We start from the raw sequence: 25,810 nt of genomic DNA, 5'->3' as shown, positions 1-25,810 counted from the left end.
CAAACCCAAACAAAATGGCTGACGTAAACATGGCGTCTTGAGATCTGAGAAAGTGACGCTCGTTCTTGTTATGATAGAATTATTTTATTGATTTCAGGTTATTGCAGCTTATAAACACGATAAATTGTTGGAACAGCAGGTAAGACATGTTATTAGTTGATATAAGTTTGCTAGTTATTTCGTAAAAACAATTATTTTGGTTCGAAAGCGTACCCGGCAGTCGTCAGCATTTCACATTTGCTTGATCCAATTTCGTAAATGCATATCCACTATTTGTCTTTTCTAATGCTGAATTTATTAATTCATTTTTAAATAGGCCTTATATTAAATTAACTAGTAAAAGTAATTGGTAAGAAAACTATTTTTTTTTGTCTGATTTAAAATGTGACCAATAAGGCTGTTGAAATGTAATGTCTGAAGTTTAATGACTATAACCTTACTAGACACTTATTACAGTTGTCTTATAGAAGTTCTTAATAGAACTACTAAAGAGAGGAAGTGGGTTGGCTTTAGTATCGTTTGGCAGGCGGACGGGGCTAAAAGTGGTTAAATCTGGTAGAGGGTGGGTCTCCGATTATAACGCTACCACTCTTGTTACAAGGTAATGGATATTTTTCGAGAAATTTACAAAAAATGTTTCTAACCTCGAATCAGATAAAACGCGTAATGTCAACGTTATTCGGTAAAACGGAACGTTAAAATGGGCGATCGACAACCGAATGTGTTTTAGTATATCGTCTGTGGTGTACAAATCCGTGAAAAGGAACGCAAAAAATAAATAAATGTCTCTGGTTAAGTGTCATTTGTGATTAGCTGTCATTAGTGTCATTCCGTATCTCTTCGAGTTGCGTGAATGTACTATGATGTTATATCAAATAACATCTTATTCCTCTTAGTATGCACGAGCGAGCGAAGCGAGCTCGCGACTTAGGGCACCCCCGACTCGGATAGGTTAGGTTCGAAGGGGATGGCGGGGTCTGCAAGACCCCGCCATTCCCTTCGTGGTTATTTTTTTTTAAACCACCCAGAAGTAGGAGCCCCGCGTAGCGGGGCTCCGTCGACTTTGCCTTTGTTCGTATTGATTAGAAGTACTTGCACTTAATTTTCCGACCGTAGTGGGTGATTATAGTGTTTTGAGGTTAGGTTACAAATATCTATTTTTCTCAAAAATTATGCGTTACCTTGTAACGGGAGTGGTACCAGAGGATAGGGGTGGAGCCCCCCACCACCCTCCCCCCCTTTTCCTCCCCCTCCGCCTGCCAAACGATACTAAATTTTTACCGAGGAAGTACCTACCAAAGCTTATGGTCCCACATAATATGAACATGTTAACTGTATTTGTTTCAGAATATCTGCGTGCCATGGCTGCACCAAACAGTTACAAACAAAACACATCAATGTCGATGCCAAGCCCACAAAGCAATCCGCGTTTGTATTCCATACACAACTCTTTTAAATTAGCCCTTAAAAACAATCATAGCATAGATAACAGTTTGGCCGACCATAGATTTATAGCATTTGAAACTGTCCTTCTTGTATGTTTAAATAATCGTTTCTAGAATGTTGTTAGATACTAACTATGTAACATGTACCTGATTTCAATGCCTTTGCAAGCTTAGCAGGGCTGAGATCTGTTGTTGGTATGGCTGGTACCTAACTGCTGTTATGACCCTCGGCAGCATGACTCCAATTCTATGCTTGTTTATTTCAAAGTATACGCATTAGTAACATATTTTTTATTTTCTCTTAATTTGATCTTTACGCATTAGACTTACATTTTACTCTTATGTTGGTTTTGTTTCATGTTTTGTTATGTTGAAACAGACTACATGATTGCGGGGCCCCCCATGAGTTTCGGTATGATGAAAGGTAATGCTACAATCTGATTTACTTTTATTTTCAAAATTGTTCTCACACCCTCATCTGTTTTGGATATAGGTACTCTGTGGGGATTTAAAATTGTAATTGCACCAAATTTTTTCTCGTTTTCACATCACAAGTCATCGTTTCACACCAGTCTGTACTTTTGATTCTTGATTCTTTACGCTAATTAAGCCTACTAAATACTAAGCTAGTACTGCTCGCTCACACTAATAACTTCCACTTAACATTATGATTTGATATTATTTAGATGTTGTGCATTTGATTATCTTTTGTTTGCCCCGCCCTCTCCTGTCCCATTCCCTTATGCTTTTTGTTTTTTTCTTTCATTGTATTGCCGCCCCGCTGCTTGGCTTGAAGGCGGTATGAATGCACCGCCGCCGCACCATAACCAATACCAGTACCACCCGCAATACCAAGGTGGTCCCTCGCTGGGCCACCCGGGCGGGTACGGCGGCTGGCCGCACCCCCCACAGCAACAGCGTTTCGCTGCAGAGGGCGCGCGCCGCGCCGCCTCAGCCGCGGCCGGCGGCGCCACCGGCCAGGCCGCTAAGGACGATAAGACCAGTCCCTTTGTATCCACCGTACATTCACATCCTGGATTTCAGCCGCAGAAGATCGGCAAGGGTGCCGGCGCGGTGAGTCGAGTATATTGGGTAATATTTTGTGAGTTTTATTCGTAGATGCGAGATATCTTTGTCATTTTGTACTGTAGTGTTAGAAATTTTACCAAAACTGTCTTATAATTCTCACATGATCACTTTTCAGCTACCTATGTGAAAGCTACAAAACAAACCACTAACACAGCTCATATATTTCAGGGCGCGGGCCTGCCAAAGCCCCCGAAACCGCCAGAAAAGCCCCTGATGCCATACATGCGGTACTCCCGAAGGGTTTGGGATACTGTGAAGGCTGCCCACCCTGATCTAAAGCTATGGGAGATCGGCAGAATTATTGGAGGCATGTGGAGAGATCTGCCCGAGACGGAGAAGGCTGGTTATGTTGATGAGTATGAGGCGGAGAAGGTATGGATATTTTTCTTTTTATTTTACTTTGTAAATGTTGTATTGTGTATGGCCAGTGGGTAGTATTTTTCAGACTGATTGATAAAAAAAAAATCATAGAGAAACTTAGCTTCAACTATAGTTTGACTTTTCGTAAACAAGAGATCTTACCGAAATATCCCAAAAATCATCTGAAAATACTATCACTGTTTGTTAGTTTATCTTAGGGAAATAATATCAAGATTGAATACTTCAAAAAACGACTGGTACATCGTCAAATTTAGGGTACAATACATAAATGTTTTATTTTAAAAGAGGTTATAAGTTAAAAAAACCTCTCCCATCCAGGCGCAGTACACAGAAATGTTGAAAGCTTACCAATCGTCGCCTGCCTATATACAGTGGCTGGCGCACAAGTCCAGAGGTACAATAATGAACCTTAAGCCCCATGCATTGGGTGCAAATTTGTGCATAATCACACCATCACTACCGTGCTTGACTTAACACAGGGATTTGAGGTGTAGCTCTTGCTGTTTTGTGTTTAATTAGTATTTTGTGACTAATGTTTCTATGGGGATAAAAGGTTTTTGAATAAATTAAAAGGAAAGTTAAACTACAGAATTATATGCATAAGTAGTTACATAATTCAAATTTACATTACAATACGAATTGAGGATAAATTATGTCTTACCCCTTAAGAAACTTTAACCATTTAAATAGTTATGAAAATTTTATTTTACACCAAAATCTAATTGCTGAATTTTTTGTTAACTGTCACTTGTAATTAAATTCAGCCTTGAACACATAATTCTCAAGAGACAGTTCAAAATTGTTGTAATAAATAAGTACCTATAATTTAAAAATATCACAAAAACAGCAAAAGCATTGAAGGAACATGGTGAACCATTGTGTGAGCACATAAGCCATAAGTTCCATTGCTAGGTGACATTAGAGCCACTGTATATGAATGCACTCGGGTACTGCCATTAAATCCATTCCGATAAATGTGGTCCGGTCCCTTACCCGGTGGGCGATTTCTGTTTAGTTTAATTTTGTTATGGGTTTGAAATTGTGTGGACTTGTTGCAGTAATGGTTTTTATTCTTTATTCTTTAACTAGTCATACATACGGTACGCGATTCTCAATCATAGAAATGTTATACACGACAATCCCTAACATTAAAAAAAAAACAATGATAAAAAACATTCCAGTAATATTTTTGACCATAAACTATTTAGGAATGTATTAAAAGCCTGGATTTTTCATCTGATAGAAGTCCTCTTTCTGCCTATATCTAGTGTCCTTAATTTACAAAGCAAAGGCTAACAAAGGTTCTCTCACACTCCATGAAGTAGGACCAACCTACGTTTGATAGGACTACAAGAAAAGTCTTCTAGCATACCATCAACCAAAAATTTCGTAAAATACCATAATACACGTCCACCCACTTCCAAAATCCCATCGTGACTAACCCGCACAAGTCAAGTAACGCTATTTTGTCCTTCACATGCACCTCATGTATTTGCACGCACGGGAATCATCTGACACCAGTTGGAGTACGAAAAGAGTCTCAAGGCTTACCACAACTCGCCAGCCTATTTAGCATATATTGCGGCGAAAAATAAAGCTGTAGGTAAGGTTAAAGAGGTTGCATGTTTTGTCTATGTCTTGTTTGTTTTTGTGGTGGCAACACTGTTGGTTGGTGTTGCCATCATTGTGTAACGGAGGCTATTTATAAATTGTTGTGGTGTTTAAGTGCTTTATGTGTTCAAGTTGTATGTTTAAAGGATGAGCTTATCATAAATATTAAAAAGCTACATTATGCCATGGATAAGCTTTTAATTTTATAAATACAATAAAATATAACTGGCATAGCCACTTTAATTCATCCAAAAACTGTGTAATATACATTTAAAATTTCTAATTTGACCAAATTCAACATGAATTATTATATGGTCGACCATATTATGTACAGCAGCCAATTTTTTCGAACTGCAATTATCATAAAAACAGCATCAAACTTAACAAATGCATGCTTAACATTGCTTCAAACCTCACAAATACAATACAACTACTAAAGCATTACTTGTGTCAGCAGTAGGTAATCTTGAAGAGGAGAGCTCTAGCAAGAAGGGTGGCTCTCAGAAGGAGCAGCAGCAGCAGGACAGGAGAATTGATATACAGCCTGCTGAGGATGAAGAAGGTATGATTTTACTACTACAGATTTCTATAACAAATCCATCCGCAGTTTCGAGATATCAGATTGACCTCATTTCTATCGAGCCAATGTCAATAGATAGATAGAGGATTCTTGAATTGTGTTGGTCATGTACTAAAAATTCATGCTAAACTGGTATTGTAGGTACCTAATGGTATAATTGATTCCGCAATAGACATATTCTACCATATAATTTAACTTTCCGTTTTATCCTTGCTTTCCCTCAATAATGGTTAAAGTTTATATTGAGGGATATATAAAATATCCAGAAGCTAGTTCTAGTAATTTTGAATGTTTGCAACATTAACAAAGACTGTCACATAACCGTGGAAGGATTTCCAAGACTTCTTTTTCTTCTTCAATGCCTGTTTAATTTTGAACACGTCTTTTTAAATGAAGAGTCTTATTTATTTAAATACTATTTTCCAGATCAAGACGAAGGCCTCTCAGTGAAACACGTGGCCTACGCGAGATATCTGCGCAACCATCGGCTGATCAACGAGATATTCTCCGACACTGTGGTGCCTGATGTGCGCTCTGTCGTCACCACCGCTAGGATGCAGGTTAGATCAATTGTTATTTACCTAAACTAGACTGCTTCGTCATTCTAGTGGTCGCATGCGCGGCTGCTGTGCTCGAGGTCTTCAAGGGTTCGATTCCCGGGTCGGGCCGAAATCACTTTGTGGGTTTTCTTAAAAACTTTCACAAGGCAGCCCATAGTCTGGAAGTTGGTGATTGATTCATCGGAAAGCACGTAAATGGCGATCCTGCGCCTGATCTCTCTCCGGTCGTGTCGGATTGCCGTCCCATCGGGTTATGAGAGTGAAGGAATAGGGAGTGCACCTGTGTCTGCGCAAATGCTCGTGCACTATAATATGTCCTGCGCAGCTGGCTGAGCTCCTTAAATGAGAACAGCCGCCGTGGCCGAAATCGGCCGTGGACGCCATTATTATTTACCTAAAATTAACAGTTAACTTTTAAAACTTATAACCAAACCAGTAATAGCCAGCCGTCAAATCGGTGTCCAAATTTGACCAATAAGCGGTAATTTGAAGGCATGGATTATGGTTTGTTTATCGTTATATATTGGTTTGTTTATAGTTACATGGTCCAGCCCCAAGAGGAAAATGATGATAATGTAGGACTAACCTGCGTATTTCATTGCAACTTTGAAAAAAAAAAACAAGAAGTATAAGTTCTTTACTCACGGATGAGGGTTTAGTCTTACTTCCACCGTAAAATCCTTGTAACTCATTTTAACCTGTTGTATGCGCGAGGCGCAATTAAAGGACAATGCTATTCTTTGTATGGAAGTTGGGCTCAAGTGTTGCCCACAGTAACTGCATAGTGTATTATGTTCCATAGGCTTATATTAGGTCCCAGACCAAAGCATTTCGAAATCTATCCCGGGAGTCCTGAGAAAAGCTGGTTTGACTCTTATTCAATATTACATAAAAATAAGCTTACGAACTCGTAACTATTCCACTTTTATTACCTTAATTGAAATGAATTATATTCATTGACAAATACGAGGTATTGTACACGACAACTTTTTTTTACCGACTTCCAAAAATGGAGGAGGTTCTTAATTCATTTGTATTCTTTTTACGCATAACTCCGTCGTTTACCAACCGATTTCAACAATTATTTTATTGTTTGAAAGGGCTTACTTCCTCAATGATTCCTTTGTCATCCGGCCCAGGGTCTGGTGATGGAATCTCTAAAAAAATCGGGAGCGACTCTCGAAAATTGTAGACACATATCGAGTAAAATCATTCGGGTATATGTCTCAGACACCACAAAACTGTAAAGGTTAAGATCTGACCTGACAATGGAGACGACTGAGAGACGAGGGAACTCCTCAACGGTATCTACTAACTACCTCATGTTCGAGCTTATATTATTCGTCTTGATATGATGTTTCTAGAAGATAGCTCATTGCGCAGGCGTAGCCTTGTAGATTTAAACCGTAAATTCAAAAATATTGCGGTAATTGCCTTTTTTTCAGAAAATCATTGTCAGTTCTTATTAGAATCCAACGCTTTTAGAATTTATTTGAAAATCACAGTAAAAAAAACCATTCCAACATTTTCCAGTACTGGATCCTGACAGCGAGATCCTTAGCATTGAGATCGACAATATACATATGAGTAAGACTTATTTGGCAGAAAAGTCTTATCAGATTAATTTCTCGGGACCCCTGGGACCGATTTCAAAAATATTTTCTTTTCATGTTAAGAGTGAAGTAAAGAACCTATTTCAATCACTCCCACTACTGGGCAAATGGCACAGGCTTTGTAAAGCGATTGTTCATGTGGAATATTAGAACCGGTTTTTCTCCGGACCCCAGGGACCGATTTCAAAAATATTTGGATTTCATGTTAAGAGTGAAGTAAAGAACCTATTTTGACCACTCCCACTACTGGGCAAATGCCAAAGACTTTGTTAAGTGACTGTCTAAGGAGAATATTTGAACCGGTTTTTCTCGGGACCCCTGGGACCGATTTCAAAAATATTTTAATTTCATGTTAAGAGTGAAGTAAGGAACCTATTTCAATCACTCCCACTACTGGGTAAATGACACAGGCTTTGTAAAGCGACAGTTCATGTGGAATATTAGAACCAGTTTTTCTCCGAACCCCAGGAACCGATTTCAAAAATATTTGGATTTCATGTTAAGAGTGAAGTAAAGAACCTATATTGACCATCCCCATTACTGGGCAAATGCCAAAGACTTTGTTAAGGGACTATCTAAGGAGAATATTTGAACCGGTTTTTCTCGGGACCCCTGGGACCGATTTCAAAAATATTTTAATTTCGTGTGAAGAGTGAAGTAAATAACCTATTCCAACCACTCCTACTACTGGGCAAATGGCTCAGGCCTTGTAAAGTGACTCGTCATGGAGAATATTTGAACCGGTTTTCCTCGGGACCCCAGGGAGCGATTTCAAAAATATTTGCATTACGTGTTCAGAGTGCACTAAGGAACCCCCTGAAACTACTCCCATTGCTGGGCAAACTATGAGCCCAGACCCTGGCATTGTCCTTTCTACTGTCTTGTAATTGCCGGTCTTGATATACAAGACGTTAAATTAATAATACGTTATACATGCCTCTTTAAACATCGTTATTTAACATGTTTTCCACAATTTCCTTTCAGATCTTGAAGAAACAAGTGCAATCCTTAACAATGCACCAGAAGAAGCTAGAAGATGAGTTGCAGCAGATTGAAGAGAAGTTTGAAGCTAAGAAGCGCAAGTTTATTGAGAGCAGCGAGGCTTTCCAGGAGGAACTTAAAAAGGTATACATATACAGATATATTATTTAAATGCTGGGATAAACTTGCTATGGTAAAATTTAATTAAAAATTAACGATAATTTTTGTGGTTCAAATGTTACATAGAATTTATTTAGGGTCAGTGCAGTAAATTTTCTTATTCCATACTCTTCTATCCGCCGTCATCTTACAAGTAACATTCTGGGAACCTTCAGTTTTAACTGCACAGTTCTTCTGTAACTAAACTACACACCTAGCTACATCCATTATGTTTTTTCCACATACGCTACAGAACGAATGTCAGCGGTAGTAAAAGTGTAGACAAAGGAAAAATTTCACGCCAAACGATAATTTCTCAGCGTCAAATAATAAAACGATATAGTTTCTCTATGTTCTCTACGAAAGTAATCGGGAAACGTTATATCAAAAAATATCGAAATGTTCAAATGTACATGAAATATTTTAACGTTAATTTCTGTTTCATTTTATTTCTTATTGTGTCTTTTTGTTTGTGCTGAATAAAAGTTTTATCTATCTATCTATTCTATCAATCTTACTAATTTCTCTCATCCATGTATTCCCAGCACTGCAAGCCGGCGGTGGACGAGGACACGTTCGGGCGCATGGTGGAGCGAGCGATGGAGCAGATGCGGCGCGGCCTCTCCAACCCGCAGCCGCTGCACCCGCCGCCCGGCGACAGGAAGGACGAGGTAATACGAGAATCTTATAATTTCTATGGAAATAAGGAAAACTTATGTAAAACCAAAGATTGGATGATACATATTTTGAAATACTAATGTTACAAAGAAAAAATTTTTTTAGAGCGTTTAACTACTCAACCGATTTCTCGAATTGTTTTACGGTTGGAAAATTACACTATGCCCAGGTTGGATTAGGCTATATTTTATCCTAGTACGGGAAGTAGATTTCTCGGGACACGTATGAAACAGCGTGTATTTCTATACATTCGGTCACAATTTTTTGCCTGCAAATAGGTACCTCCTTATAAATGATGTTTTGAAAATATAGATAACCCATTTCTCATCAGCCAGGTCTGCAGTTCTGTATTTGGATTTATTATCAGCTTACTCAAAAATTGGTACCAGCTCTAGGGCTGTCTAAATTACCCAGTAATAAAGACTTGTCAGTGGCCTTTCTTTAACATCTCAATCAACAATATTGGTTAAACCTAAAACATGTTCCAGCCAATGGAACAAGACCAGACTCAAATCAAGCCAGAAACCAACGGGCCCAACCTACCCACACAAGTGGACAAGGTTTCCACAACCGAGGTGAAGGCTGAAGGAGTCACTACTGAGCTCAAACCTGACGTGGAACCCAAGAAGGAGGAGCCTGAAGAGACGCCAGCTGCTAATGGAACTGAACCCGAAGGTAGGTCACATGGGATCCAGAGAACAGCAATAATCTATACTAATATTATAAAGAGGAAAACTTTGTTTGTAATGAATAGGCTCAAAAACGACTGGACCGTTTTTAAAAATTCTTTCACCGTTCGAAAGCTACATTATTCACGAGTAACATCCTCCGAGCCTTTTCCCAATCATGTTGGGGTCGGCTTCCAGTCTAACCGGATTCAGCTGAGTACCAGCGCTTTACAAGAAGCGACTGCCTATCTGACCTCCTCAACCCAGTTACCCGGGCAACCCGGGCTTCTGACTACCCGTAACGACTGCCAAGGATGTTCAATGACAGCCGGGTCCTACATTTTAACGTGCCATCCGAAACACAGTCAGTGGTGTCTAAGATATACATACAAACTTAGAAAAGTTGCATTGGTACTTGCCTGACCTGGGATCGAACCCGCGCCCTCATACTTGAGAGGTTGGTCCTTTACCCACTAGGCCACCACGCGACTCACATTATTCACGAGTAACATAGGCTATATTTTATCCCGGTACGGGAAGTAGTTACCACGCGACACGAGTAAACCCGCGGGAAAACGGCTAGATTGTAGATAAAATTGGAGGCGTTGTTCCCGTGCCACCATATAGTGCAGTATCGTAAATTGGTGTCAAGAATTTGAAAGTTCGGTGTCTTTACGAATAAAAATGTGTTGTCTATTTCCGTTGAATCGAACGGATCTCTACAATTTCTATACTATGTACCTAAAACGCTGTAGGTTTGTTATGATGGATTTCTATATTATTTTTTCCTTGGTTTGTTATTATAGACTTTAGCCCTGTAGAGCAATCAAAAAAAAGCAATCAAAAGAGTGTCAAAATGCAATCAATCACAAAACAATGCATATACAGATTATAGAAATCCGCATTAATTCATACAAATACGACTTTAAATCAGCATATCTATTGTATTTAACAGGTGAACGTAAAGAAGAGAAGCCAGTTCCGAAGCCCGAGAACAAGGAGGGTGTTCCGCCCGCGGCCCCCGCACCGGCCCCGCCACCGCACCCGCCGCACATGACTTCACCACCACATCACCGTAAGACATATTGTTACATCTCCTGTTGAATTACTTATTATTCTCGATACGTAGATTATCATACAACTTAAATTCGTCAACTTATCCTTAAATTCCTTCAACCGATTATCGAGATCTTGTAAGTACAAACTCAGTAATAGCACTTGGCGTTTGTCGAAAAGCCTTTGCTCATCCAAACTAGTCTTCAAGTCACTTAAAATGGATCGACAAAACATTTCTTCGTATGTTCAAATGGCAAACATCAGACATACATTATAGAATCATGCCTTAAGTACTTTGCGAAAATCCATGACTATAAATTTTAGGAAATATATATTTTGTGTTAGACGTTTGTCTCGCGAAAGCTCCCTGGATATATTTCCTAATATTTAATCTTCACAGAAGTGTTATTTAGTAGAAGTAGTAGCTATTTAGCGAAAACTTTACGCTTGACATTTAATTTAAAGTGTATTTTATTTGATTCCCCAGCGATGATGATGCCGCCGAACCCCAACGCTCCTCCCGCCCACCCGGGACCGCCACATGTGGCTGGCGGCCCGCCGCCACCACCAGGTAACTAACTACATATCGTCGTAAACTTTAAGTTAAACTTAAAAGTGTAAATGTGACAGAGATAGAATTATGTGCGAGCAGACCTTATTAAAATCAACTCTTGTTCCATTATTTTCGGTCTTTAGGGTGAAAACTTTGGAAATGCAATTTTTATTTATTGAATTTCTACAAAGGAAACTTTACCCTTGAGTTTTATGCCCATTTTCACCAACAATCTCTTAATCTAAGTGCCACTTAGAATAAGGACTCTCCCAATTTTGACATAAATAACTATGGATAAGGGATACCTAAACTTTGGTGAAAACGAAATTCTTATTAAGTGTTCCGTAAATGCTCTTAGGGGATCCCTTAATTTAGGTACATATTTGTTGGTGAAAATGGGCATTAGCTACTCTTGAAAAGTTTAGATTTTTACGTTTGCGACGTTTTTTTGGTTTTGATTTTGTTTTTTTTTTTTTTTCATTTGCGAGACTCGTAGTTAGCCAGACCGTTTTTAATATCGAACTAAAACCGGTAGCGGATCCACCGGGGGTGGGCACTGCGGGCGAGCCCACAACCCTGATTTACTCGTAACGTCACACTTTTTCTTGTTTTTGCCCTTATATGCTCTCCGTATGTAATGTACTCTTTTATGCATTCAGCTACTCGCCTCAAAGTCAAAGTCAAATGTTTTTATTTCAAATAGGCCTTTGCAGGCTCCTATGGAACGTCCCACTAGTATGTATGTATGTGTCTATGTATTCCCTCATATACTCCCATAAATTTCGTGATTTTCTGTTCCTATATACTCCTTATGTATCGAACGAACGTATGTAACACACTTGTGATCGTGGCTAGGAGCGTACGGCGGCGCGTACGGCGGGCGCTACTACGGCGGCTACGCGGGCGCGTTCCCCGCCGCCTACCCGCACGGCTACTACGAGCACTACCCGCACCACCTGCACCACCACGCGCCGCACCGCGACCTCGACGCCAAGCGTTAGTAATACTGTAGCTCTAGATTTCCATAACATATCTATCTGTCGATTGTCTATCTTGAATTTGACATAACTTGCAAGAGGCTGATGTGAAAATTTAATCTCTAGTAAGCAAATCGACATAGATAAATGACTAAATCCGCAGTAAATTATTTATTCGCATCAACAATTTGGAACGTCAAAAAACAGTCCCCAAAACTCCCAACCTTCACCACTCTTCGTATACTCTGTATTTGTGGGAAGTGACGCACAAACTGCCCAACAGCTATGAACACTAACAGTATTTCTATGACTACACAAAAGTGGAGCGAACGAGCGGACTAATAGAATTTCATTAGGCACACATCTCGTCTTTACCATGGTGGTGTTCGGGCCTAATACATGAATAGCGACCCTGTTAGTTCAATACAACTTAAAATAACCATTCCTCGCGTTCAAAATCACGGGCGAAATCTGATAAAACAAAAGGATAACCAAACTAAAACAATAATTCGTAATTTCTTTTTTCAGCGGAGGAGCCACAACCTAAAAAGGAGGGTGAATGATCGTCACCAAAACGCGTCGTCAAGCGACGGCGCAAGTCCTCTACTAAGGACACGCAGTGATCGCGTCTAACGCGCCTTTACACTGGACTTTACTTTCTAGAACATTCGAAGACTCTTCTGATAGTGATTATTATAAGTGGAGAAAGTTTCTTGTGAAAACTGTAGTAGCTTAGGAAGATTTTTTTAGAAATGTTGCTAAAATATAGTCTACAATTTTGTGTCTTGAGATTGGTTCAATAGTTACAAGCTTGAAAGACCTAAGATCAAAGCAATTTGGTTAAACTACTAGCCTTAGCTAATTATCTTCAACATTGAATAAGGATAGTCTTTGTATGTAATAAACTAGCCTTGTTTTAAGCTCCATATAATGTATGTTAAACTATATTCAATAGTAAAATATTGTCTGCCTAGATATAAGTGTAGTTACTATTATTTGAATTACAGTTTTATAGTATCAACAAAGAATATGTGGGAAAACTATGATTGTGAATATTGATAAATAACTTGTAATTAGGGTATGGTGACACTTGTAAGTAAAAATAAAACATTTCAGACATCTAATAAGATTTTATTTCAATCAAAGGTTATAGTCTTAAATGTAATGAAAGACAAGAAATATATTAATTAAATAAGTGCCTGTTTTCACTCAACATATCTAAATCAGTTCAGTGATTATTTCAAACTACATTTTATTACATAAATTGAAAACACTAATACATATTGCACAAAATGACTACTTGTAATACTAATGGCTTGTGGCTACGGCTGATAGCCGCCCGCGGCTCGGTTTTTTTCTCTGGATTAATTACAACGAAACAAAACACTATCTAATAAGTTAATAATTGAGATATATCGCATTTTTTCGTGGTATCGTCTGATAAGCAGTATAATTACTGCAGAGAAAACAATACAATGACAAAAGAACTGTCTTTTTATTTACACTGCAATTTATAATACTACTAATTTGAATAGCTGACAATTAAAAAAATCTAATGTTTCGTTGTGATAATTAGGACCACACATAAGTCGCCGCAACCACAGGCCTAATCGAGAATCTCAAGAATAAAAATTCACAGAAATAATACATTTAAACACCTTATGTTACACATAAGACGTAGTACTACAGCACAATAATAATTCGTATCAAAACGCTTATTCCTAATTATATGGGATCGAATTTTATAGAATTCTAATCTTATAGATAGCAATGCCAAACTGACAGAAATCAATCATTTTGTGCCATGGTATGCATACTTAGAGTATTGCATATTTTTTTTCCACAAATAATGATGCCATTACAGTACAGATACAGTAATTATATTGGGCAAGACAGATTTATACAAATAAACTGTGCAGGGTGACTGGTGACTGCCTACATTCAACTTTACCAAAGAAACATTTGTCTATTGCTTATACTATTGTGATTAAACTAATGAGTCTGAAACTGAACTTAGCACTCGCGCCTTCTCCCAATGAAAATAAAAAAAGGTTCTTTAGGAAAGTTTTTTATTTATTATTTTCATTTATTTTGTTATTTAACATGACTACAATCACGTGTTCAAGCATCGATCGCCCTATGCATATGATGCATTCAAAATCTGATTCGTAATATGACCCATGACGACGATATATAACTACTAACCTTTATTCTGCTGCTTACCACAAATAAATCTTTCAACAAACAATTCATTGTTGACTTTAGTACTCATTAACATTTTAACTGATCCAAAAGCAAGTTAGTGGCTATAAAACTGAGATGAGTATTCGTAAATGAGTCGTTATAACTAAAATATCGCAATACTATCATCATAGTTATATTTTTGTACTAAAGTACAAATAAATCAAAAATATCTACGCAAAATATAAACTAATATCGCTTTGCTATATTCAAAATAGTCACTCAGCACACAAAATGCACACATCTTAAATACAATAGGCCAAAAAACAGCACTAAAATCAGTGTATTATGATCTAAGAAGCAATAGACGGACAAACATTACCTAATTATCGGGGTAAAAATGCGCTAATTTGGACTTAATTGTGCGTGGATTTAATCCTAATAAAAGCTTTTACTTTATAGTATTCATAGCCTTAATTACTCACATCCCTTATAGAATAATAACATTCACACAATATTGATATATCTTACCAATCAGCATAGTAATAATTTTACATACAGATATCTTACGCGCCTGTTTCCAAGAAATTACAAGACTTCATCAACAAATCAAAATCTAACATCCGGATTAAGAACCTCCTATTTAGGAAGTCGGTTAAACAAGGTTACAAAGATTTTAGGGCAGGATAAATTTAGCATATCCTTATTTAATCTACCCTTAGGCCCTTGACCCTCTTAGGACTTTGAGCCAACAAGCAACTGATTCGATCGAATTTCGTCGCGCGACTTCTCGTAGTACATTTATATGTCGTCGTACGACAAAAAACGCAACGCACTATGCGTTTTTCGAATTCAGGAGTTGACACCACAAAAGATGTCCCTCTCCTGTCGAATCAACTTTACTACAAGACATTCAAAATTGAAATAACATAGGGAATTTATCTGTGGTCATCTTGAATCCTGTTTGTATTCCTGCCAAACTCTGCAATGACTGGTCTGCCGCTCAAAATGGTACCGTTGATCTCTTCTAGTGCTTGGATTGCGAGCTCCTCATCTGATAACAAAACGCGTAAGTTTATAACTTTCTATAATTTAAGGATAATTGTCGTGAAACTTATTGGCGGCTCGAAAGTGTCTTAAAAGCACAGATATACGCATTTGGACCCTCGCGCACCACCCCACATTCCATGAACAGCTAAAAACGTTTTCTGTGCGTATTCCAAACTGCCCTTAAGCTTGGCAAAAACATAGAAATAATAAAGATTGAAGACTTTATTGACAAAATGTATGTATTTTTTTAAGACTTACTTTGAAAAGCCACAAAAGCCTGCCCTCTCATACGGCCAGTCATGAGCCGCAGGTCGACTGGACCGCCATTGGCTAACACAAACTGATTGAACAACAGTGATAGTTGCTCTTGAGTTACTGCTGGAGCTATATTCTTCAAATATAGGACCTGAGAACACAGTTTTGTTTTTAAAACCTGTTTATGTAAAATTTACCTTCAGACACAGGCGTCTGTCGCGCGCAGCCGATACCAAACGGCTCGCAACAGACTCGAGATTCGTTATTGCAACATGTATTTTTAGTAGTTACAATAGACCATTGCAAGCTATTACACATCGGCCCTCCGCTACAGTTGCCAATAGCAGAAGAGTACCTTAGCATGGAAAATATGCTCTTTGTGACAGTGTTTACCAAAAAGAATACTCTATCTATATTGTTAGATATGAATCCTCCTTGCTACCAACCTGCGGGCCTAGCATGACCGCCATAGAAACAGCTTTTGTCTACCGGAGAATCGACAAAATGACAGATTGAAGAAAGATTTCTATCGATCCGAGCATGGCGATGTTTGACATCGAGAAGAGAAATGTTTCTTTTCTTCATCGACATGTGTCTATCGCGTCGAGCATGACGACTATATTTTATCTACTTTTGACATTTGGGAGTAGATATAACTTTCTATATGAAATGTCAAATACTCTACATCTCATCGGACCTAGACAAGAGTAGACAAGAATATTATTATAATTTTAAGTTCTCAAATAGCATTTACAAAGTATTTCGGGGTCCTACCGTCGTCATGTGGTCAGTATTTATGCTGAGAAGAATCAGTGTAAAGCTCAAAGAACGAGCTATACGAGTGTTAAGCCTCTCGACATCGAAAACGTAAATGTGCAGAGATGGTGCAGTATTTGTGCCAGGAATCTGTCTCCTATATCTCAGGGTCTGCCTGTTCTTGTCAATGTAAGTACCTACAGTCTATTTTATTTTGTTGTGCTTTCCAATTGTTATCAACCAAAAATATGACAAAGTTTTCGTCCTTATAGATAAGGTTTAAATATAGAAAAATCTATTCACTTCATTTATTATTGTTTCTAAGATTATTTTGTCTATTATGTAGGTATTGCCCTTCATTGCAAGAAAATGATTAAACAGAAGAAAAATATTTAACAAAGTCTAATTGTTGCAGGTTCTTTGCTCGGGTCCTGCTTAGGTCATTAACAACATTACTAACCACTGTTAGCAAATTTTTTAAACAATTTGTTTTTGCAATGAATACAAGGTTAGTATACCTAATATTAGATATGACCTCTATTTCAGATTGTAGATACTGAGTGCAAAATACTGAACATAAATGCCAATTATCGTGACAGAATTCATAAACAATCAATTTTCAATAGTTCTCTCATTAAGAACGAACTGCGCAGGCTATATGACTCTAGAATTGGACAGTTTTATCTGCTAAGAAAAAAATTACATTTTAAATAAACAACCATTATGATTTTAATATTCACATTCTTTATTAAATAATATAATTTCAATAATTTATAATTTGTAAACTGAAGGCCCAGCTGTCATTTAGCATCCTTTTTTTGTAATCTGAAACAAGAACACAAAATTAAATTATCATTCATTTTCAGGGGATTCTAGTTATGCATTAGGGTCTTGGCTCATGACACCAATAATAATGCTGATAATGTATCAGTATCAGTATGTTATTCTTTTATAATACTGTAAAAACTCTTTACCAAACACAGTTATTTCTTTTTGCAGGGTGCCTATGCTACAAGCTACAACTCTTCCCGAGGAAAGGCAGAGAGAGAGAGACACACTAATGACCTTAGTGGTAGCTTACTACAAGCTGCAACTCACAGAAGAGCAACTATTATGAATATCTTTGTATATCAACAGTTCTTCAAACCATACAGACAGAATTGAGTTGCTGGGGAGTTTGTTCCACCGCTTCTGCTGCTGATTTTCAGCCTATTTTGAATAAATGACTTTATCTGTAGCCTTAATTTTATGTAAATAAACCTTTACCTCTGTGTAAATGATTGTCTCATTTTATTTTTTATCTTAAGAGTTGTTGCTTATATTATATCACACAAGCAACAAATAGGTACTATAATTATTATTGCCATAATTATATTTTGAAAACAAAGCATGAGAGTTTTGCTAGAATGTAGCCAACAAGTCTGGGGAACTATTACTAGTAAATGAATATTATTTAAAGACACTTACTAATAGAATATTTCTCGTGTCAGCATTGTATGCCAAGAACTCGTTCTTTTTCCATATTTTTTCAGCAGCTTTTGAATACTGACCCATTCTTCTTTATCGTGGCCTTCTTTTCTCAATGGATCGCGATATTATCTTCTCTGTTTATTGGATGGGACTTCGTACGCTGTAAATAAACAGTTTTTGTAACGGCGAAAGTAAAAACACTTCGGGCAATAATATAGGGAAGCAAGATAACAGTGAGGAACACATTGAACTGTGCATGGCAAAGTGTTCATCAGACAATGCCACCGATCACCATTTATTGAGATTATTATGTTATTTTCCTTTGTTCTTTTCATCGTATGTATGGATAATTATATAATTATTGTTCGTTTAGATTAATTACACACAACTATTGGAATAATCAGTACTTTATTTATTTAATCACAAAATCTACTTACTTTTTCCTTGCCGCAGTAGTCACCAATATTAAAAATCAACAACTTAAATTAATATGTAAAATCAACAACAAGAATCGTTTTTTGTAAACAAATTAACAAACAAACATCAACCATTTTAGTTCCACAGATAAGAAATAAGTTCGATGAATACGTTTTGTTGTTGCTTTGAGTTACGTGAGTTTATGTATAGGTTCATGCGTGAAAAATAGTGCATTGACACATTTTTTTGGCTAACTAAACGTAAATTCATCGCAGAACGACCCATCACTAGCTACTTATCCGTTGCTATGGAAAGTCTTTCTCTTGATAGAAACGCGAGTCTACAGCTCGCGCCATGCTCGGGTAGAAGACATGTCGAGTGGGAAAGAAAGAGCTTTGTCGTTTCTTGGTAGAATAGAGATAGAATCGCCATGCTAGGCCCGCTGGACTGACCAGGCTGGTATAGAAGAAGAAGTTATGACGGACAGAAAGATGACGGACGTTGAAGATGTCACATCATGATCTTATAATTAATTATTGATATTGTATTTGCTATTCAAAGTTGGCTTCTGCTAAATCCTTTGTAAGAAATAAACCTTACCAGGTTAAATGTTCATAGACGTGTGTTATTCATTTTCAAGTACCACTTCTGATCTGACCTCTAAGATCAGAAGTGGGATCGCCACGAGTTCTTTACCCTTTGCCATCTGAATCCAATAATTATTTATTTTGTTCATGAAATTACACGTCAACTGTAAGTAAGTCTTATTTCTTACATTTGAGGGCATTCTCGTGAAAACGACGAAACAGTTATAATCTCACGAATCGCGCTGCGACAATATGAATGCTTCTCATGCGCTGGGTGTAATATCCTACAACATACTAGTACTCAGAAGCCCAGGATATGCGGAAGAATTGTTCACGCAATACGAGTCTTGGAAAATTGCGAGAAGAAAAGTGACAGCCACTCTAGCTTGTTTGTAAAACAAAAAGCGATCGGATCCTGGAAACACTGAAGACTGTCCACCAGCTGGAACTCTATCAGAGCGATATTACGGAGATTCCTTACAATAGCAGATTAGTGCTTTAGTGTTAACCCCTTGGATTTCTTTTCAAACATTTCGATTTCTTACACAGAATATCGAATATCGAAGGAAGTGACCATGAACAGCCATGTTGAAGTCACAAGTTACACATTTATGACCATCATCTATCCGATGTTTAGATTATGAATGGTGCGGATAGTGCATCTACCTCTAAAACTCAGGAATAGATCTTGTTGTAGTATGAGGTATGAATAAGCCTAGCGTTGAGAAAGAAGTGTTGTACATCATGACGCTACTTTTCATCACGTCGGCAGACAACTATATAAAAGTGAAGCCTTAGATTACCAATTGTTAAAACTATTTGAATGTTCAGTGTGATATATTTGTTACACTAAAAATAATGTTGAAGAGGAATTGCATGATGACGATTTTGTGTTCAGTTAGCTGAGAGAATAGTATCGACGTGGATAAATCATAAAGAAAAAGTGGAAATTGACATAAATTTTACAATAACAAGTCTTGTCGTGGTTACAAATACATAAACGGTTGCTATGGTGACATGTCATGTTGTATTTACATGATTGCATTAGAATTAATTTACTTATTATTCTGTTTCATGTCATAATTCGTTTTGTGGCGAGAATAATATTACATGCTGGGAACACGCATCCTGTTTTTCGAATGAAACAGCTCTTCAAGCTATCGCGAGGCCGCTCATATGCTTCGTGTGGAAGGAGACCACTAGCAGTAGGATCGACCACGGTCCTAGCAAATATCTACCTCATTCTCTTCGTGTCCACGAGCACTGCCAGCACATAGTGTGACTCCTTGCTGTTATTATACGCGCAAAGGCTTAGCGCCACCAAACATGTCATGCATAATGTTTGTTTGCAGAGATATTACAAGAAGCATAGAGTGATAATGCCTGGTGAGATCAATCCAGTTCTTATGTATCTTATCTGTTATAAATAATTAAGAAATTCAGTCATACGCAACTATGGTAAATCCTCTTATTGGTTTATTGCTTTGCAGTGCGCGACGACTCGGGTTCGATTCTCGAAATTCGCCTGAAATACTCGATTTTAATACAAAACCTATGTTTTGAAGTTTGCAAAAGTGTTTGCCTGACAGTGAACACTGCAATAATGATGGCTAAATAGTAGAAGCAAAGAGATACATCTTCTATCTGCTTTTGAAATGTTTTGGCTTATCACATTTACCTAAATGTTCTTTCTTGCATGCAAGCTAGACTCTACCCCATTTATGCCACTTTCTATTAAACACAGAAATATCAGTTTGCTCCTACCATTGTATAACTACGTTGTTTTAGCCAATTGCTTACCAGTTTTGAGCAATAGCTTACCTATTAGTTATGACGTACACTGACTCATAGCTCAGGCATGGAAGTCAGCGTTAATGTAAGATTTGTTTAGTGGAAGGTATTAATTGAAATGAATACTCCTAGTAATGGCAATGATTCTTAACAATCTGCAAGCCTGACTAACAATTAGGTACAGCTTAGTTTTCGCTTTTTTATTAAAATGATTATGTTCACTTATACTCCTTACTAATAATGCATGAGAGTTCGTCAATTAAATGTTTAAACACTCAGATGCCTGAATCTAGCCAAGCCTACTTCCTTAACCTTCTAACTACAGATATCGGAGATAAACTGAAACCAGAAAACACAACGAGATTTACTACGTGAGAAGCACATAATTAACTACAGATATCGGAGATAAACTGAAACCAGAAAACACAACGAGATTTACTACGTGAGAAGCACATAATTTGACGACGTATGTGCTGAAGTGTCACACTTCTTGCGCTTGCTTTATTGCTGCATGCTGTGCGGAGTGCCTCCGGTCAGCACATCGCGCCACACTGCTCGAATGATGAGAGCGAGTGGACAGTATGCCTGGTATATCATGCATTCAGGCGATCAGGTGATCTGTTTTATTTTTCATGTGGTTCTCAAGTTGAGTTCGCATTCGCCTCATTGATCTGGCAGACGCATAGCACGACTGCTGTGCAGTTTCGGGTTCGATCCCCGGGTCCGCGAATTTGTTTGTTTGTTAAAGATTAATTGGATATAATTTATTTAAGAACATCGATTTTTAAATTTATGGTCAGAAGTGACCGAACGAAAAGATGTTCCTTGGTATTATTTCTGTTACAGTGCACTTACACGAGGACGTGTAAAGCGCAGGATGGCCGTGTCGGCGCGGCCCACAGCGCGGCCCAATATTGCTGGCTAGTCCCTTGTACGTGGTCATCATGGTGTCGTAAGATGGCAACGTCAATTGAATCACCATCGTGACCTTTGCCATTTATAAAAGATGATTAACACTGCATACGTGTCAATTTCAACCGTTGATGACTTATGTTTGCTTAAAAGTATTGTACTGTAAAAAAAAAGAAGTAACATGAGCTAAACGTAACCATAACGTAATGTCTGTTGTATTATGAGCTTTGTTGGCACGTGATTAGTAATGATGATATTTCGGAGATTAACTTTATCACTATTTTGATTTTGTGTGTCAAAGTTATAATTTAGTCATGGATTTATTTCTTTCAAAACTTAGATCCTTCAAATGAATGGTCAGCAGTGGCCGAGCGAAATGTACATATACTGTGCTTGAATGTTTGTTCACAGAATTGTACACGAAGACGTGTAATGAGCAGGAGAGAGGCACACCAGGCTGCGTTGCAGTGAGCAATGTTTTTGTGCCAATGCAGCTGCTGATAGCAGAGTACCAGTGCTGCTGATAGCAACGTACCAGTACTGCTGATAACAACGTCCCAGTGCTGCTGGCTGTGTTGCGGCGTGCTAATGTTGCTGCCTGTATCGGAGCGTGCCAATGTTGCTGCCTGCGTTCATCGTCAGCCTATAGCAGTCCACTGCTGGACATAGGCCTCTCCAAGTGCACGCCACTGAGATCGATTTTCGGCTGCTCGCATCCAGCTCCTGCCAGCCGCCTTGCGCAAGTCATCACTCCACCGTGCCTGAGGACGTCCTACACTACGTTTGCCGAGGCGTGGTCTCCACTCTAGAACGCGTTTACCCCAACGGTTATCGGTTCTTCGGCTAATATGGCCAGCCCACTGCCACTTCAGCTTGCTGATTCGGTGGGCTATGTCGATGACCTTGGTTTTCTGACGGAGTACCTCATTTCTGATGCGATCCCTCAGAGAAATGCCGAGCATAGCCCTTTCCATAGCTCGCTGAGCGACTTTAAACTTGTGGACCAGCCGTACCGACAGTGTCCAGGTTTCGGCTCCGTAAGTCATGACAGGTAGGACGCACTGATTGAAGACTTTTGTCTTTAGGCACTGTGGGATCGACAATGTTAGGACTCGACGTAGCTTCCCAAATGCAGCCCAACCCAACTGAATTCTCTTATTCACCTCGTCCTCAAAGTTGTTTCTACCTAACTGCAATGTCTACCCGAGGTATACATATTTCCGAACAACTTCGAGAACTGCTGCCTGCGTTGCAGTGTGCCAATGTTGCTGGCTGTTTGTGTCTTGGTGCCTCTTACAAAAGTTTATTAGAACGCCACTACGTCCGCTGTGGCGATGCAAGTGGACACCTCCTCAGCTTTCTTTGATAGCTGCGAGACAATTTGACAAAGACAAGGACTTTGAAAACGTTCGAATGTACATGAGTCTATGTGTGCGTGCCGTGAAAGGATGTATGAACATTGATGTGAAAAAGTGTTAATCTAATTGAAGGATGCATGAATATTGATGTGAAAAAGTGCTAATCTAATTGGCCTACTTTCAATGACTGATTTTGACCTTGACATTTTAACTTAAAAATTGACTTTTCTTTGATTTTGACTTTGAAATACCCTACTATACCGTACGAGATTACGGCTCCTTGGTTTTCTATACTGGTGGTGCTAGTTGTCTAGACCACTTTGAGAACGTATGAATGTACGGGTCTCTCTTTATACCGTGGCGGTGTTACTTTGGAGGCCGCTGAGAGAACATACGACGGTATGGGTCTCTGTTCCACGTCTTCATAGTATGCTACCTATAGCTTAAACGCGTGCCTATGCTATGAGCGTGTGTAATGACAAGCAAACTGGGAGCCTCTGTCATCGAGAACATGCGACGGCATGGGTCTCTGTTTCTGAGTGGGACTATTGTTTAGACCACTGGGAGAACATACGACGGTATGTGTCTCTGTTTCACGTTGTCATAGTAAGCAACCTAGAGCTTAAATGCGTGCCTATGCTATGAATGCGTAAAATGACATGCAAACTGGGAGCCTCTGTCACCTGGCGGTGTATGGCGAGTGATGGGAGTCCGGATTCTGTCATTCACGATGCACTTTTTTTTTATTCGTGTTTAGTCTGAAGCTGGTTACTACCATAACACCTTTCAAAATGCCTTTGCCTGTGGGCGCTTGAGTGCACACTTGCGCCCATAGTATGATTTACATACAAGTAGAAGTAAATATGGAAACCTTTTTTTTGTTACCCTTCCTTTTCTCAACATCTTACAGGCTTCAGACTTATACACAAAAACGACTACTACGAGTAAATTACTTATACCTTGCTTAACATGTTTCAGATCATGAGCCACATGTCGGTGATCAGCTTATGGGGAGTTGATCTGATGCTGAAGAGGCGAGTAATACTGCTGGCGAGGACGCCGCAGGGTCAGGAACGGCCGTGTTAGATATGAATCCTCCTTGCTACCAACCTGGACTGACCAGGCTGGTATAGAAGAAGAAGTTATGACGGACAGAAAGATGACGGACGTTGAAGATGTCACATCATGATCTTATAATTAATTATTGATATTGTATTTGCTATTCAAAGTTGGCTTCTGCTAAATCCTTTGTAAGAAATAAACCTTACCAGGTTAAATGTTCATAGACGTGTGTTATTCATTTTCAAGTACCACTTCTGATCTGACCTCTAAGAATATATAAAAAGAAATAATATTATGTGCAGAATTCCAATAATTTCCAAATACATACCTTGGAAGGTATTCCAGGCTCATAATCCTTAAATCGTTCCATTTTCTTAATGTCATCCAGACACATTTTGGTTCCCTCCAGTAACTGAGCTTCAGCGTCATTAACTGGTACCACAATATCCACTGCCCTATACTCATCTTGGTCAGCCTGATCCTCCTGATTGGCTTGTACCGGTTCAAGTCTCACAATCTTGTTGTCTCTCACAGTGTACATTGTCCGTAAATGAGGCCCCATTATGTTTTCCTCCTGGTCCCTACTGGTAACGGTGTGAGGAATCAAACGTGGCATCTCTCGCATATCCCAGAGACTACCGGGCTGATCTATGCGAGACGTACTAGGTATAGTGCTGATGTTAAATGGATTATTTTGAAGTAACCTTTCTTTCTTTCTTTGTAAACGTCGGAGAAGTTTGCGCCTTTTACTCAATGGTATCATATCAGTCTTTATGTGACCGACTAAATTCTCTTCTAGTTGTTTCAGCTCGTTCATGGGGTGACCCTCAGGGTAGAAGGTTAGAGGCTTCTGCTGCAGTCGTTCTATGAGATTTTCAGGGGCAGATGACGTGCTTGGCTGTTCATCCTTATTGGAAATACTGTCACTGAAAGTAAATCTAATATGAATCTTTTATGATTTATTTAATCACATTATTTTATGTAACTATGGGATTAAAAAGGTGTTTTTATGAAATATTGCTGTGAGATCACAGGTATCCTCACCTATTTGATGAGAATGACATGAAAAGTAGTAAAACATTATAGTTTTAGGAACCACTATAGCATAATTTTATTGTGTTGTCTTTACATACAATAATAAGTTACCTTTTACTCTCATTGTGCATATTGCTGATTTTATTATATATTTCTTCCAATTTATCTTTTAGGACTCCAGATTCGATCTTCTTTCGTTGGTCCAGAAGTCCTGCTTCATTTTCTTGATAAAGCTTTATGTCTTCGCTGGTCAGACCAGCTTTCTTTAGCCATTCCTGATGCTGAACTTCTTCTTCAGCTTTCCGGAACTCTTCCATTGATGATAATCCATATTTAGTAAAAGGTAGGACCTCTGTTGTCTTTTCAAATTCCTTCGGCACTGATTCCGAACTGAAACAGTAACAATAAAACATTAACAAACAAAAATTGAGAATAACTATCACGAGCATTTTGGATATTTGTTAGCAGATCACTGACCACATCTTGAACTTTCAGTAATTAATCAATTCCATAAAATATAAATATAAGCAAACGAACGAGCAAAACAAAAAATATGGGGATTTTTTATTATTTCCCCGTTATGAC

General features: G+C 38.5%; 2 protein-coding genes and 2 long non-coding RNA genes across 9 annotated transcripts; 2 read left to right on the top strand and 2 right to left on the bottom strand.

Moving 5' to 3' along the window:
* Positions 1-13,475, top strand: LOC124635593 (SWI/SNF-related matrix-associated actin-dependent regulator of chromatin subfamily E member 1). 6 transcript variants are annotated; one of them, XM_047171520.1, is made up of 15 exons: positions 1-139; positions 1,348-1,428; positions 1,825-1,869; positions 2,242-2,519; positions 2,703-2,906; positions 4,437-4,518; positions 4,984-5,088; positions 5,533-5,666; positions 8,264-8,404; positions 8,965-9,090; positions 9,586-9,772; positions 10,721-10,840; positions 11,309-11,392; positions 12,230-12,370; positions 12,880-13,475. In XM_047171520.1, the coding sequence occupies exons 2-15, from the start codon at positions 1,362-1,364 to the stop codon at positions 12,912-12,914; spliced, it is 1,749 nt and encodes a 582-aa protein (XP_047027476.1). In that variant the 5' UTR covers positions 1-139; positions 1,348-1,361; the 3' UTR covers positions 12,915-13,475. The 6 variants fall into 6 exon arrangements, with proteins under 6 accessions (XP_047027476.1, XP_047027478.1, XP_047027477.1 ...); XM_047171522.1 differs by having other exon boundaries at positions 12-139; positions 2,377-2,519; XM_047171521.1 differs by lacking the exon at positions 4,437-4,518 and adding an exon at positions 3,234-3,309 and having other exon boundaries at positions 12-139.
* Positions 13,467-25,810, bottom strand: LOC124635595 (RNA-binding protein 41-like). The gene is made up of 5 exons (XM_047171526.1): positions 25,703-25,810; positions 25,337-25,615; positions 24,519-25,116; positions 15,841-15,988; positions 13,467-15,586 (listed from the first exon to the last, which is right to left on the bottom strand). The coding sequence occupies exons 1-5, from the start codon at positions 25,705-25,707 to the stop codon at positions 15,471-15,473; spliced, it is 1,146 nt and encodes a 381-aa protein (XP_047027482.1). The 5' UTR covers positions 25,708-25,810; the 3' UTR covers positions 13,467-15,470.
* On the top strand, positions 16,474-17,644 carry LOC124635596. The gene is made up of 3 exons (XR_006985034.1): positions 16,474-16,782; positions 17,009-17,101; positions 17,593-17,644. It is a non-coding gene; the product is annotated as an uncharacterized LOC124635596 (long non-coding RNA).
* LOC124635597 lies at positions 18,807-24,507 on the bottom strand. The gene is made up of 2 exons (XR_006985035.1): positions 24,239-24,507; positions 18,807-18,922 (listed from the first exon to the last, which is right to left on the bottom strand). It is a non-coding gene; the product is annotated as an uncharacterized LOC124635597 (long non-coding RNA).

The sequence above is a fragment of the Helicoverpa zea genome, chromosome 13, assembly GCF_022581195.2.
Source record: "Helicoverpa zea isolate HzStark_Cry1AcR chromosome 13, ilHelZeax1.1, whole genome shotgun sequence".
NCBI lineage: Eukaryota > Metazoa > Arthropoda > Insecta > Lepidoptera > Noctuidae > Helicoverpa > Helicoverpa zea.
The sequence above is the reverse complement of the archived record's forward strand: the minus strand, read 5'-3'. Positions and strand labels throughout refer to the sequence as shown.